General features: G+C 49.6%; 2 protein-coding genes across 2 annotated transcripts in view; one reads left to right on the forward strand and one right to left on the reverse strand.

Moving 5' to 3' along the window:
- BAG2 (BCL2 associated athanogene 2) overlaps positions 1-8,811 on the forward strand; it is a 9,379-nt gene extending 568 nt beyond the window's left edge. The window contains exons 2-3 of the mRNA XM_026036666.1: positions 5,885-5,994; positions 6,799-8,811. Coding sequence (XP_025892451.1) covers positions 5,885-5,994; positions 6,799-7,199 — 511 coding nt within the window. The 3' untranslated portion in view covers positions 7,200-8,811. The remainder of the gene's footprint in view (positions 1-5,884; positions 5,995-6,798) is intronic.
- A 3,400-nt stretch (positions 8,812-12,211) lies between these two features.
- RAB23 (RAB23, member RAS oncogene family) overlaps positions 12,212-14,104 on the reverse strand; it is a 9,684-nt gene continuing 7,791 nt past the window's right edge. The window contains exons 4-6 of the mRNA XM_026036665.1: positions 13,652-13,734; positions 12,913-13,002; positions 12,212-12,360 (exon numbers count right to left, since the gene is read on the reverse strand). Of these exons, the coding sequence (XP_025892450.1) occupies positions 12,221-12,360; positions 12,913-13,002; positions 13,652-13,734 (313 nt within the window). The 3' untranslated portion in view covers positions 12,212-12,220. The remainder of the gene's footprint in view (positions 12,361-12,912; positions 13,003-13,651; positions 13,735-14,104) is intronic.

Raw genomic sequence — 14,104 nt, forward strand, 5'->3', positions numbered from 1 at the left:
CCCCCGGGAGCCGTTGACTAGCCCCCATCGTCCCGGGAGCCGTTGGCGCCCCCGGGAGCCGTTGACTAGCCCCCATCGTCCCGGGAGCCGTTGGCCCCTCGAGAGCCGTTGAGCAGCCCCCCGCCCCGGTGGCCGTTGGCGCCCCCGGGGGCCGTTGGCGCCCTCGGGAGCCGCTAGTCCCGGCGCGGGCCGTGAGGGAGCCGCCCGGGGGAGCTGCTGGGAGCGGGGCACGGACCCCTCTTGCTGGTGGCCGGGGGCGGCGCGGCCGGAGCGGCCCGGGCGGGAGCGGCCCCGTGGTCRCGTTGCCCGCCGGGCCCGCAGCTCTGCGGCGCTGCGGCCGCGGGCCCTCGCTGGGCGGGTGGGCGCCTGGCAGCCGCTGAAATGCGCCCAGCGCCGGGCTCCGAGGGGAACCGGCATCCTGCAACTTAGTCACATTCTCAGACTTATTTAGTTATATTTTCCTCGTTAATTTCGAGTATGACCAGTGTTTCATTGCTGTGTCCGGACACGTCTCACCAYCTCTTGTTATTTGGCATTCCCCAAACAACCCATTTTTTCTCCCCAGTTTGGTTGTTTAAAGAGACAATTCCCTGCCTTTAATCAGGCTCCCTGTCGTCTCAGCTCTCCCTAATTACAGTGTCCCCTTTGAGGTGGGGAGATGCGCCGGGCTTACGTGGGAGTACCACTGATTCACCTAAACCATTAAACATTTCGACACACCCTTTCTTCATTAGGGCCGCATATTGATCAGAGGCTTTCGCAGAACCACCCTTGATGTTTCCAGCTCTTTCCTGAGCTGCTGTAATTACAGGAGCTCTGTGAGATACAGCGCTTGTGTCTTTCCCTTTCCGCATGCATTGCTTTGCATTAATCAAGGGTGAGCTTTGTGGGTTGTTGTATTATTCTTTCGCTTTGGTTGATTAAATCTCTTTGAAGTTCTGCACAGACTTCTCTGAATTTGACTAGCCAGAGTCACTGTCTGTGGGYTGCAGTCTTCCTGCTGACACGGAGATCCAATGTGGGAATTTATACCTACGAAACATAGCGCTAGATAAGCRGTAAAACGGCACAAAAATGTTTTTTTACATCCGCTGGGCAACTTAGTTGAACAAAGCAGACACTTTGGTTAACCAAAAGTTAAACCTCAGGTTGAGATTTTCAGTTTCTTTTGGGTCTCGTGAACAGGCGTATTAGTAACTGCAAAGTTCTCGTAGAAAGAGTAAAGCTGTTTGGTTGAAGTCAGCTGAGTTTGTCTCARTGTTTGATTTATATGTAAGTAATCAACATGCCTAATTTGACAATTATTTGAATGACAAGAGGAAGAGCTTCCATGCTTCTTTTTCCATTTCATTTCAGTTTGAGATGTTATTTGTAAAAATAACRGGTGAAAATTGGTCAAAGTGAACTGTAGGAACGTACTTAGAAGAAACTGAGTGGGCACACTGAACCAGCCATACAAGAAGGTTAATAGAGCACATAGCTCGTCTAACAGCACATCTAGAAAAGGCATGTTTAACAAAGCACATAGCTCTGTCTTTAAGGTGGCCTTGAGGAGAGCAAAACAAGAAGTCTGTCGAGGAAGCGAGCCAAGCAGAGAGGGATGCAAGGGGGGAGCACCGAGATGTGAACTGACCAAMCGACAACCAAGCAGGAACGCGTGCTGTCCTTGGAAGCAGAGAATTGTCCTATCAAGGAGTGTGCGCCCGCGTTTAGGGAGAGAATARTTGTATGTAAGGGCTAGTTATCGGCGATAAGAGGGGGCTTCTTCCTGTGATTCATATTGAACCGGCTGAAGTCCATTTTGTCCCGCAGTGAACTGTAGTCTTTGATTAACCCCTTTCACAACGCTCCCTTGTCAAGCTGCTTTAGCTTGGCCCAGCGCCTCAGCAGCCCTTGTTGCCTTGATTTTCTGCTCTTGAACAGCTTGGGTCTCTCTCCCCATCTTCCAAGGGATTATTTTTTTCTGCGGCAGTAACGAGGTACTTCTGCCCAAGGTACTTCACTCGGGACAGCTGCTGAGTATTTTTTATTGAAATCCCGCAGGCAAGGGGGATGAGTTGAAGCAGGAGGCCCTCTCCYGAGGAGCAGGAGGCAGTGCCAGAGCGGTGCGAAGGTGGCGGTGCCACTGGGGAGCGTGTTTGGCAGCTTGGGCCTGGCAGGGCAGCTGCCCCTTGGGCTGCTCCCCTGAGATCAGGTGCTCGCTTTGAGCTGCTCAGGACACCAAAGTGAGAAGCACTGCTGGTCTCTCTGTTAGAAAGCTGCACACCCTACAAATATTTCCTTATTTTCCTTTGAAAATTCATCCCCAACTTCATCATGCAGCCTTCCCTAATGAATTATTTAAATAAACCGATAGTTTAAGGTAAAGAGTTATTGCAGCTGTCATAAGAAGAGAAGGTATCAAGTTTCTCATGTGGAAACAAAAGCGGAGCCTGGTCCACCTGTTCCCCACGGGAATGTTGCACTCATGTGAATGGCATGTGGGAAAGAAAGGCGCTGCTCAGCCTGGCCTTCCACACCAAGGCAAACCAGAAAGAGCGAACGCTTTTTTAATACTAGATGATCAGTGATTTATTAGTTGATATTCAAAACAGTAAGTAGCTGCAAATACCTCGTCAAATTTTAACTATGGGAAAACCACCATACTGCTCCATCAAGATATTTGATAATGCAGCATAAATCTGAACGCCTTGTGGTTTTGTTTGTCTTCTTTTTTTTTTGTTTTATTTTTATTGAAACTTGTATTCTATTTTCACTTTTTCCACTGAAGTCACTTGAACTAGAAATTTACTTCAGAAATGTGGTTGCCCTGAAAAGAATGTGAAGTTTTACATAAATCTGTGAACTAAGGCGCTTCTTGGGAAAGAAATCAAGAGCTGACGGCGAGGTGTGAACTTGGCGGCCTTGCTGTAAGCAGAGAGAAAGGTGTAAGAAGTGAGGGGAAGGGTAGAGTAGGGCTGCGGGAAGACTTTGTGGTTTTCTCCTTTTGTTTGGTGTCTTTGTGTGAACTTTTCCATGGCCCCTTTTAATATGGTTAAAACACATATCAGTTGAGGTTATATTGAAATCCTTTTATTTATTTATTTGCATTTTGGAAGGAAAGTGCTCAGCAAAGTAATCACGAGTGGGAATTCAGGGTCTCACCTCCATGCAACCTGTCCAGCGTCTTCTCTGTATGAAACACTAATGTATTTTCCTGACTGCCTTGGCTGCTGTGGGTCTGCTTGTTCAGTTGTTGTCTGGAGTGCTGTTCTGAAATCATCCCGCTGTTTTGTGTGTTGTTTGGACGTCGAGGTCCCCCATAACTACAGCTGCTCGTTTCCTGCGGTCTCTTGTCTAACTCTTTGGGTTCACGCTGCTTCTGTTTGGGAATGTACCTCARACTCGCTTGCCGCGTGCTCAGATGSTGTCTCCGCTGCCGTGCTGCAGAATCAGCCCTCCGGGTTTGGGAATGAATTTTCCCAGGTTTTGGGGACCCGCCCTTTCGGGAAGGCTGGATGCTGATTTCATCAGAAATAGGAAATATTTGTGAATAGGAAACCAAAGGAGAGTGGAAGCTGCAGAGGGCCTCAAAGGTGAGGACAATATCGAAGAAGCCCCGAGGGGCTCCCCACCTGCCCTGGGCACAGCAGTCACACAGAGTTCATCCCAGCAGTGCAATAGCCACGGGGCACCGGGCCCCCTCAGAGGGTTAATACAAGGAATTCCCGGAGGATTTTGTGTTTTGTCAATCAAAGCAGTAACTGCTGAGTTGGTGCTTTTATGCAGGAGATGCTCACTAATTTTGCTGATTTGGCTCTCAGGTCCCACCTCTCCTGAGCACTCTCTGTTGGAAGCAGGATATTTTGGGCTCTTGCTTTTGAGTGGCAGCAGTAGGAGATGTGTCTCTGTTGGCGTTTCTCACGTTCTTTACAGGGCTCGAAAATCCCTTCGGAAATCACCAGTGATCCACTTGCTGGAGACAGAGCCTTAGGTTTTAAATCACTACAGTGATACACCTAGGTTGGCATAAATGTGTTATTAAATCAGAATTGGACACTTTCGAATTTTAATGTTAAGCTATCTAGTGACCAAAATAATTCCTTTTCAATAGTAAAAGTATTAGGTTTTTAAAAACGCCTGATGAGGCGTTATGGAAATATTGTTAGACTTCTTAAATTATATAGTGTACACCTCAGAAGTCTGAAATGACTCTACCTGCCTAGTTACTCTTATAAACCGGTCCAAAATAATAATTAAGTGTATTTGCTCGTGGCAAGAATTTGCATTGCAGAAACTTCACTTTTCCCACTCCTCCTCAGAATGGGCATTAAAGGAAAGGCCCGAAGCTTGTGCTCCTGCTGACGCTGTTGGAACTGGGAGCCGTAGCAGCAGCGCYGTGTGTGCGCCCCGGCACTGCTGCTCTGCTGCTGTTCCTTCTGTTCTTCTGCCTTTTTCCACTCTCTTTGCTCTTGCTACTCTTTCCCCAAGACTTATATTCACCCCTTGAATATAAGGGAATGCATAATACTGTGGGTTGTTCTCCTTTTTTGGCCAGGTTTAATAAACACTGCAGATAGATGGACTCCTCTGCTGGTAACAGAGCCTATGTCTTCAGCCCGCACTGAAGGCATCTAGACCTGTCAGCCAGGGTCGTGGGGCACCCACGTGGCTGCTGGGGGCCTGGGCAGCGCGGGTCTGTCGGATYGGGCCCTACTCTTGTTGTAGTTAGAGCCTCAGAATGGCTGAGGGTGGAAGGGACCTCTAGAAGGTCCTAGGTGGAAGGGACYCCCTGCTCCTGCAGGGACACCCAGAGCACGGGGCACAGGGCGGCATCCAGGCAGGTTTGGAAGGTCTCCAGTGAAGCAGACAGCACAACCTCCCTGGGCAGCCTGTTCCAGGGCTCTGTCACCCTCACAGTGAAGAAGTTCTTCCTCACAYGGAKATGGAACTGACTKTGTTTTAATTTATATCCATTACTCCTTGTCCTGTCACTGGCCACCACTGGGAAGAGTTTGGCCCCTTCCTCCCTACATTCTCCTCTTGGGTATTTACACATATTGATCAGACCTCCTCTCAGCCTTCTCTTCTCCAGGCCCARCAGCCCAGCTCGCTCAGTCTTTCCTCGTAAGGTATGCTCCAGGCCCTTAATCATCCCCGTTGCTCTGCGCTGCACCCAAGCTTGGCGAGTCCTGGGATGCAAGGCCCAGGCAGGGGAACAGGCTCCAGCCTCGGCAGTTTTCTTGGGCGCTTTTCCAGCTGCCAAGGTCCCTGCCCGGAACCAGGCTGGGAGCAGCACCTCATGGAGGAGTTGGGCTTGTGTTTCTGCTGGTGGCCATGTCAGCCTCTTCATGGTACAGCTGGTGGYGGGGAGAGCCCTGGAGTGTGACCGTAGTTAACGGGAGGCTGCGGTTTCTGATGGGCTCTCCCCTTCCCTTTGCAGTGGCCCAGGTTTGTGTCGGCCCCACYGAGGGGACGAGGCTGAGCCGGGATTCCGCCGGGAGCGACTTTCACGCGTGCTGCTCGTGTGGCTCTGCCCGTGTCGTGGGAGCCCTGGGTGCCTCCGCCGCTGCCTTTGGCTCCASGGCTCAGGAGGGGCTGGGCTGGGCCTGCGGCTAGTGGGTGTGCGTGGGGCGCTGGCCCTGCCGCCGGCCTGTACCCCCAGCGCTGTGTGCCCCGGGCTGTGGGTCTGGGGCACGGCCGAGCCACACTGTCAGGAAGAGCAAGGAGAGGGAACCCAAGGCGTGCAAGGAGGGCATGGAGTCAGGAAGCCTGGCRCGTGATTTATTTGCTCATGGATAATTAAGAGGTGACTTTGCCTTAAGCTTTAGAAAAACCCTCTTGGAAGCTGCACAGGTGAAGAATAGCTTTATTTAAAGATTTTGTTTGTTTCGCCCATGTGCAGGGTCGAGGCTTTCCGTGATGCAGCATCTGCTATGGAGCAGGAGAAGGAAATCCTGCTGGAGATGATCCACAACATCCAGAACAGCCAGGACATGCGGCACATCAGCGAAGGTGGGAGCTGCTTTCCCGCCYGCCTCGCGGGAGCCCCTGCCCTGGCACTCCCTTCACCACCGAATTTGGGGAGCCCGTGCCGAGTGCCCTGTTGSATTTGTATTTTTTATGCTAGTGCATCTCTGATGAGAGAGAGACAAGTGGATTGGGTTGGTTTATTTGGTTGATTTTCAGCTAAGAGTAACAATAATTTTAATGGCTTAGTGCCTGGACAGGCACGACTGTTATGAGATGTGCAGCGTCTGCAGGAACCAGTTCGTTAATGTAGTTCCCGTGATTGTGTAACACTGGTCTAAATATATTCACCAAACCCAAATCTTTTGTAGGAGATGCCTTAAATTGCCAGTTTATTGGTTCTTTCAGAGCCTTTGAAACACAGCAAGCTGGTGTTTTAGAGGGGAAAAAAAAATGTCTTCACAAAATAGAAACACATTTTTTTAATGTCCCCTCATCAAAAGTCTGGTAGTCAGAAATCACTTCTTTTATGGCCTGTTGGGGTACCATAARGCTCCTCTGCACATACAGAGGTCCTCGACATGCTTGTCTGGTTAGAGTATGATGTTTGCAGGCACTACTGCCTGCTTCACACGCGCATTGGATGAGCAGTAAAAAGTAGGATTTTTAGATCCTCCTTTTGGTAGGATGCAAAGAGCCCCATTTCTGGCCTCTGGAAATTTTAGTCATTGTCACTAGCCTCTTGTACCTTTTTTTTTTAACTCTTGTAGTAGTGCAGTTATCTTCATGTGACCAGCACTGCAGTGTGATGGTTGGTAACCTAGATTGTTTTCTTCTTTCTCAAATTAGGTGAAAGAGAAGAGCTGAACCTGACCGCTAATCGTCTGATGGGCCGAACGCTCACGGTGGAGGTGTCGGTGGAAACAATCCGGAACGCGCAGCAGCAGGAATCCCTGTTGCACGCCACCAGGATGATCGATGAGATCGTCAACAAGCTCCTCGACGACCTGGAAGACGCCAAAATGCGCCTGCTCTCGCTGTACGGCGCCTGCACGTCCGACGTGCCCGCGGGGCCCATCGACCAGAAGTTCCAGTCAGTTGTAATCGGATGTGCCATAGAGGATCAGAAGAAAATCAAGAGGAGGCTAGAGACTCTGCTGAGAAACTTGGAAAATTCCGAGAAGTCCATCACGTTGTTAGAGCACCAGAAATCAGCCGCCCGACAGTCTTGCAACAGCAAACAGGATTAAGCACCTGCTCCTGGGGGATTCCTTTGGGAGAGGAGTCACCGCGCTTGGGGAATAGTGGCACTTTCTTTTGGCATTAAGGARCTGGCTATGGAGGTGTTGCCTCTAGAGGCGATACTGCTGCTGCAGCTTGGAATGTGCTTCTGCTGCCTGTCAGGAACTGCCAGCCTTTCTGTTAGGGTGTTTTTTTCAGCAAGTTTGGTCCTATATTAAGACTTCAACTACCACAACTTTCCTGCACTGTGTACATGGTGTGTGCAACTTGTTTGGGGCAAAAGGACAAATCACTGCAATAAACCAATTAATAAATTGTGCATTGTATTTTCCTAAAGGAGATACTGTCCTGCTTCTTACTGACCATAACTTTAGTGGATTGGCACAATTGGTAGAGTCCAGTATTTTCTAGGAAGAGTTGCCTTCCCCAGGCTAAATTGAAGAGAGGAAGCTCCTGCCTGGGGCACTGACCCAAGTGAGAGGCTACATTTTACTCTTGAAACTGCCCCGGTTTTCAACTCAGACTTTGCCAAACGTTCCTAAGAATTGAGCGAGATGGATTTTAGAATTGCAGTGGTAGAAATACCTAAAAAGAAGACAGAACTTCTCATGCTGTGTTTTAGATAGGAGGAGAGGAATCTGCCGGCTGTATAGGAGAGCACTGGAGTCCAGGACCCTGCCTGTTTTTCTTCAGCTGCTTCTCTGGGGCTGCAGCTCGGGGGAGCGGAGCAGCCCTGCTCCTACTGTGCCTTCAGGGAGCCGAACTCTGTGCTGCTCCTCCCACCACTCACTGGTATAACCAGCCCTGATCTTGTTCGCAAGGACAGAAGGGAAACGGTGACAATCTCAGGAGATGAGTTAATAGCCCAGAGYAGCCTTCTTTCTTTTGGCCTAAATTACCTAGTGGTTTTTTTTTTTAAGTTCTTTCTGTTTGCCTTAAGTTCTATAAATTCTCTATCTATCTGACCTGCAAGTTTTCTGTTAGTGCCTTCTCCCGAGCTTTTCTAAGATACGAGACTGACTTTCCACATCCATTAACACCCACATGGGCTTGAGCAGCCTGGAGTTTTACAGTGTGTACAGCTCCYTTGAACAGGCAGTTCCACTCTCAGGGCTTCCCCTGCGCTTTCAGAGCTGCTTTCAGCGGCTGTTGCTGTAACACAAACCAGGGTTGGCATCATGCAAGTAACAGGGGTCAAAAGAAACACATGGACGGTTTTTAAATACATCTCTGTATAAAAACACTGTCTGCTGTGGGAAAAAGTGGAAATAGAGTCAGTCAGACCAAGCATGTGTAAGGCACAACCGAGCAAGTCGCATAGAAAAAAGAGCTACGTTTACATGGCCCAGGCTGGCTCCTAGTTGCTSCAGAGCAAAGCAGCACGGTTACTTTCCACTTTCCAGCCTAATCCGGGCTCGGGCAGCAGTGATCCTCAAGCTTGGGAAGGTCTCGCAAACGCGACCACGTGGCGGGTGTTGCAGGAGTGACGTGGGAGCACTGGAGTGGAGCCCTCCTGGGCAAGCAGGACGCAGACCCAAATGCTGCGAGTTCTGCCCTCCTCAAGCCCCTGGACCTGTGGACAATTTTCAGAAAAATTCACCAAGCATCTTGGATGTACCAGCAACATTTTAACGCCGTTCTCAAAGCCTACAGCCGCACGCGGGGCTGCTGATCTCCGTCAGGGCACCGGGAGCTGGCCTAGCCGCGGCAGAAGAGCAGAGCGGAGGCGCCGCCTCTGCCCTGGAGCTGCTGCATTGGGAGCCGGAGGCAAGAGCCAGGGAAGGGCACTCGGGGCGCCCACGCTGACACCCGCCACCAGCTCCCGGGGCCAGGACGGGGCACGCGCCGCCCCSAGCGCCCTCACCCGGCCCCGCTGCCTGCCTTGGGTGCGACTGCAGCAGCAGCAGCGGCATGGGGCCGCCCCACGGGAATCCCACCAAAACCCTCCCAGTCTGCTGTGAACCAACCCCTGGCGCTCACACAGGACAAGCAGCATTAGCACCTGTGGGTTCTAAAATCAACAGAATCAACAGAATAGKTGATTTTAAATGTTTATTTTTCCACTTAAGGATTAACTGTGAGTTACATCAACGTGTTTTTCTAAAAATATATGTTACATTAACTTGAGTGYGTGACACTGATAAAAATACTAATATACATGATCTGTTTCAACCATTCAGGTTCACATGAACTTGAAAATAGAGTAAGCAATTTATAACCTTTTATCTTAGCAAAGAGAACAACATTTCTCCTGGTCTGGATAATTTTTTAAAACCTTCTCTGACCAACTTGAGTTGGTTCTGCTGAACATTGATCTCTGTAAGAGACAACGGGAATACTCACTCCCCTGACCACGCACTACCCTAACAGYACCCTGAGAAGGAGGCTAATTTAGTGCTGCGTTAACAGGACTCAGTTGAGGCGACTGTCTCAGCTCCTGTACAGAACCCCCTTTAYTACTTAGAACTGTCTGAAAACTCTCCAGGCACCGATGAGCCCTGAGGGGGCTCGGGCCAACGGTCATCATAGGAACTACTCGCAAGGGACGACCCGAGTGCCCCAGTTCAGGCTTGTGCACCCGAAAGGCAGAAGCTGCTGATGAGGGGCGCGAACGCCTGAGCCGCCCGCAATACGCACGTGACTTCAGCTGGCTCACACCACATGCTAAAGCCAGGAGGAATAAAGGTAATTTATACAATTTTTAGGTATTTAGGTAATTTATAAATTTTAGGTCATGTACCTGCAGAGAAGTCTCCCCACAAAGGCTTGAGACAGGGCTAGAAGTGACTTGCACCCAGTGCTGCAAACACCTTCTTAGGTTAAAGCCAGCAAGTACTAATGACAACATCTCCTAAGCCGTAGCTCGTCTCTGGAGTCGCCATCTATGAACACTTGTGTTGAGTTTCTGGTTCTTAAAGCAGTGGTTTATATCGAGAGCCTGCAAATGGCTGCTATACGAACAGTACAATGTCTAAAGCACAACACGTAGCTGTGTAAGTGTTCCTTATAAGCTCAAGTGACTCGTTTGTAGGACCTTGTACAAAGTTAAATTAAACAAACAACAACAACAACAACAAAAAGCTGTTTCAGACGCTTGGTGGTTCTGTTTGCTTAAAAACAGACAGAAAACTGGCAAGCAGCCAGTGGAATGTGAGCTTCCACATTGCAAACATCTGTAACGATGACCTAGGCAGTGGGATGATCCCGTCAGGTACCGCTGCAAGTCTCTTGGTTACCACATCCTCAGCATTTTGCTTCCCAAATTGCTACAGCAAGTGGGACTCGCACATAGACACAGCAACTAAATGCACTGTAAAGGAAAGGGCCTTTTCCAAGGGAAACACGTGCTGAAGAGCGCCCGGCTGTGCCGTGACAGCAAAGGGGGCCGCGCGGGGCCTGCTGCGTGTCCAGCCCCCGGAGCGCTCGGCGGAARGTGCCGGGTGGGAACGGGGAACAGAGAGCCCGGGACRCGGGGCAGCCCTGSGGCCGGCCRGCGGCCACGAGCTCGGCTCAGTCGCCACACTGCGGCTGCCGCCCAGCACGCCCAGCGACTGCCGCTCCTCCATCGCAAACACAGCTTAACAAATACTTAAAATCCCCCCTTTTTTTTTTCCCTCCTCAGAGTATTTTGCATTCATTCCTGCCAGGTCAGTTATACAAATCCTAGAAAGTTAAAGTTGTTCGTGAAACATGTAAACAAAACAGGTATTTTAAAACCGATGCATGCTTGGAGGTGGATTAAAAAGTGTTTATTCTTGGTAAATAACARACATCTTGATCTACATTTTTTAAGCACCTTAAGTGATTTAGGAGCCCAAACCCAAATAAACTAAATTTAGATTTGGACTCCTAAAAGTCTAACATCACTTCTGTAAATTAAGCACTTGGAAAGATTTTTGCCATGGCCCTGATCATGCAGATGCTGATTAGCTGGACCCACAACTAGCTCTGAATTCCTGACAACAGTAAAGGAAGTCTCCTCAGCGTCTTTCAGTCACCAGCTGCAGGTTCTTACACCCCCCAAAGCCCAGGTTCTGATACCTAAGAGAAACTTCTCCAAAGAACTTAAGGGCTTTGCGACAGCACTTTGCACCTYCTTCTCTTCACAGGTGAAACAGCATCCGGCCAGCACGTTTTGGACAGGAGTATGACTGGTTTTATAGGCTCCGTGTGAGTAACGGTTAGTATCAGAGACCAGCTTATTTGTTCAACCTGCTAAGACTGAGAGAAACAAACATACAGGAACATCTGTAGCGCAGCATTAGGTAAGAAGTAGAATGTTTTTGGCACCRTACATGTTTAAATCTAAGCTGTTAGGCCCAAGGTGTAGCAAGTGACACAGTACCAACCCGGAACGTCTCATCTGCAAGGCAAAACTTTTAACAGAAAAGCTGTTTGAAAAGCCATTGGCTGCTCCGCACAGGAAGTCAAATGAAGTATATGCTTGAACTTAGCCTAAATGTCCAACCCAAATGTTTACACACACACCTTAACACTCATATAACACAAGTATATTGCACTAAGAGAACTGCCAGGATCTGTATGGACACGGTCCGGCCTGAAGTGTGATGTCTTCACCATGTTCCTCCTGCAATGTTTCCGTGTCCCGGCTAAGCAATTCTGACATGGGTTTTATTTTTCCCCCCCTTTTTATTATTATTTTTAATTTGGTTGGAAGTGGTTACTCCACCTCGGGCCGCGTCGTTTTGCTCTGTACCTCTACCTGGAAGCGTTATCCTTGTGTTAAATGTGCTCCACAGCTCCRCAAAGCCGAGCTGCCAGCTCCGTGAACGATTCCTGCATCCCGGAGAATCTCGCGGGCTCTGTCCTCGGGGAGCGTCCGGCGCAGCCACCGWCCCCGTTTCTGCCGCCAGGCGTCTCCCTCCGCTACCAAAGCCCCGGCGTCAGCAATTCCAGTGAAATCCGCTCCAGGGAGCCCCCCGGCACAGGAGACCGGGGAAGCTCTGCCCCGAGACCCCGCGGGAGCGAGCGCCGCCGCCCTCTGTCCCCCCSGCCGCGCTGCTCGTCCCTACGGGAGGCTGCAGCTGCTGAACGGGCTGCGGCTCTTCTTGGTCCTCTGCTTGTTGGGCCGCAGGTTGACGACGTCGCCGCCGTTGAGGGTGCTGCAATTCTGGCTGCACTGGCTCCCGCCGGCCGGGTTAAAAACGCCTGCAGAGTTTGAAGAAAACATTTGTGTCTTGTCGTGCAGGCCTGGGCCAAGGCCCACGGGCCTGCAGGTCAGAGACCCGACCAAGGTGACGTGAAGGGAGCGGGCTGCACGAGCAGCACTGCGCCGAGCAGCCGCCTGCAGCGCGCGCTGCAGGAGAGCTGCAGCAGAGCAGCACCAAGGCCCCTTCTCACGAGGCAGGGCCTGCACCCACCCGCCTGCAACCGCCTGCCTTCCCAGGGCAGCCTGCACCTCGGTGAGCAACGCCAATACAGACCCATTAAAAAAACCCGCAGCGAGCAGCCCAGCTCGAGCATTTAAGCAACATCTGGTTAAAAGAATTTAAAAACTGCCACATGGATACACTGAGTTTTCTAGTCAGTGTTTTGCAAGTGCCAATCTTGTAACTTCAAAGTCACAAAGTTAGGAAACAGGAAAGTATTACATGGAGGCTGCCTTCATTTCTGTTAAGTCCAGCAGGCTGCAGAAGAGGCCCTGTGCTCCCCTGGCAGCTAACAGGGTCGTCGTGTCGGCCACCAATACGGTCCACTTACCAATCTTGTTACTGCCCGTGTGCACGTCTGGATCTTCAGCTGTTTGCTGCTTGAGCCTCTGCAGATACTTATCAGCCAAATACTTAAAAACTGAAAAGTTAAAAAAAAAAGTTATGTCATAGTATGCTTAAAAAACGAAACAAAAAAAAGTCTTCATACAATAAAAATATCTTTCTGCCCAAAACATGCTTGCTGACAGACCCTTATATATATAAGCGTATACATAACCTAAGATTCTTAATAGTCTTCAAGTATATGAGAATTTGCAGAATCTTTAGAGGCCAATTATTTACAATTGTAAATACTAACTCATTTAGAACTGATACACAGAAAAAAAAAATTCTTATGTAGAAAATCTGTAGAAGTTCTGCTTTCCAATTTGAAAGATATTAATGGTGGAGAAACAGGAAGTTTATTTCTAAGTTTCTCTGATGAAAGAAACAAGCAAACAAAATCAGTCAGAGAGAGAACTTGCTGCTTATTCAAACCTGCCCCACAAGTGATAGGGGCTGAAGCACAATCCTGTTATGAAAGGAAATACAGACATTAACAGGTGACACAGCACCTGATACCACCCACAGAAAAAAGGCTGCAGCAGATGCCATTTCCAATACAGTTTAAGTATTAATGAAGCTATTAAGCAGTTACGTTAATTATTCATTAACTATGAGCCACTTAGCAGTGCAGCAAAGGCTGGGAACCAGCGGCAGCAGGAAGGAGGGCGCCGAGCCTCGCTCACCTTCGCTCACGTTCAGATCCTCCTTCACAGACGCCCGGTAGAATCTTAATTTGAGCTTTTTGGCCAGCGCTTCTGCCTCTTCGCTGCACCACAGRAAGAGATGCCGTAAATATTAATATTAATCACTCGCGAGCATTTACTAGTATGTATAGACAAAATGCTTGGTGGTTGGTCAAAAAATGGCAAGGTGGGTTAAGCAGCTCTGAATGTACTGGCATGCCTGGTCCTTAACTGCTTTATAGGATCTGCACTGCAACGAGGTGTTCTGCAGGCAATTTCCTTACGGCCAAAAGGATCTGCATTTCACCATTTGTTGATTTTAACAACTAAAATTACCTAGAGCACGTGGCACAGGGCTGCGTCCAAGGGGGTTTGGAAGATCTCCAGAGAAGGAGACTCCACAATCTACCTGGGCAGCTTGTTCCAAGGCTCTGTCACCCTCACAGGAAAGAA

This window comes from Nothoprocta perdicaria, unplaced genomic scaffold (genome assembly GCF_003342845.1).
Source record: "Nothoprocta perdicaria isolate Ctin4 unplaced genomic scaffold, notPer1 scaffold_184, whole genome shotgun sequence".
In the NCBI taxonomy this organism is placed as follows: domain Eukaryota; kingdom Metazoa; phylum Chordata; class Aves; order Tinamiformes; family Tinamidae; genus Nothoprocta; species Nothoprocta perdicaria.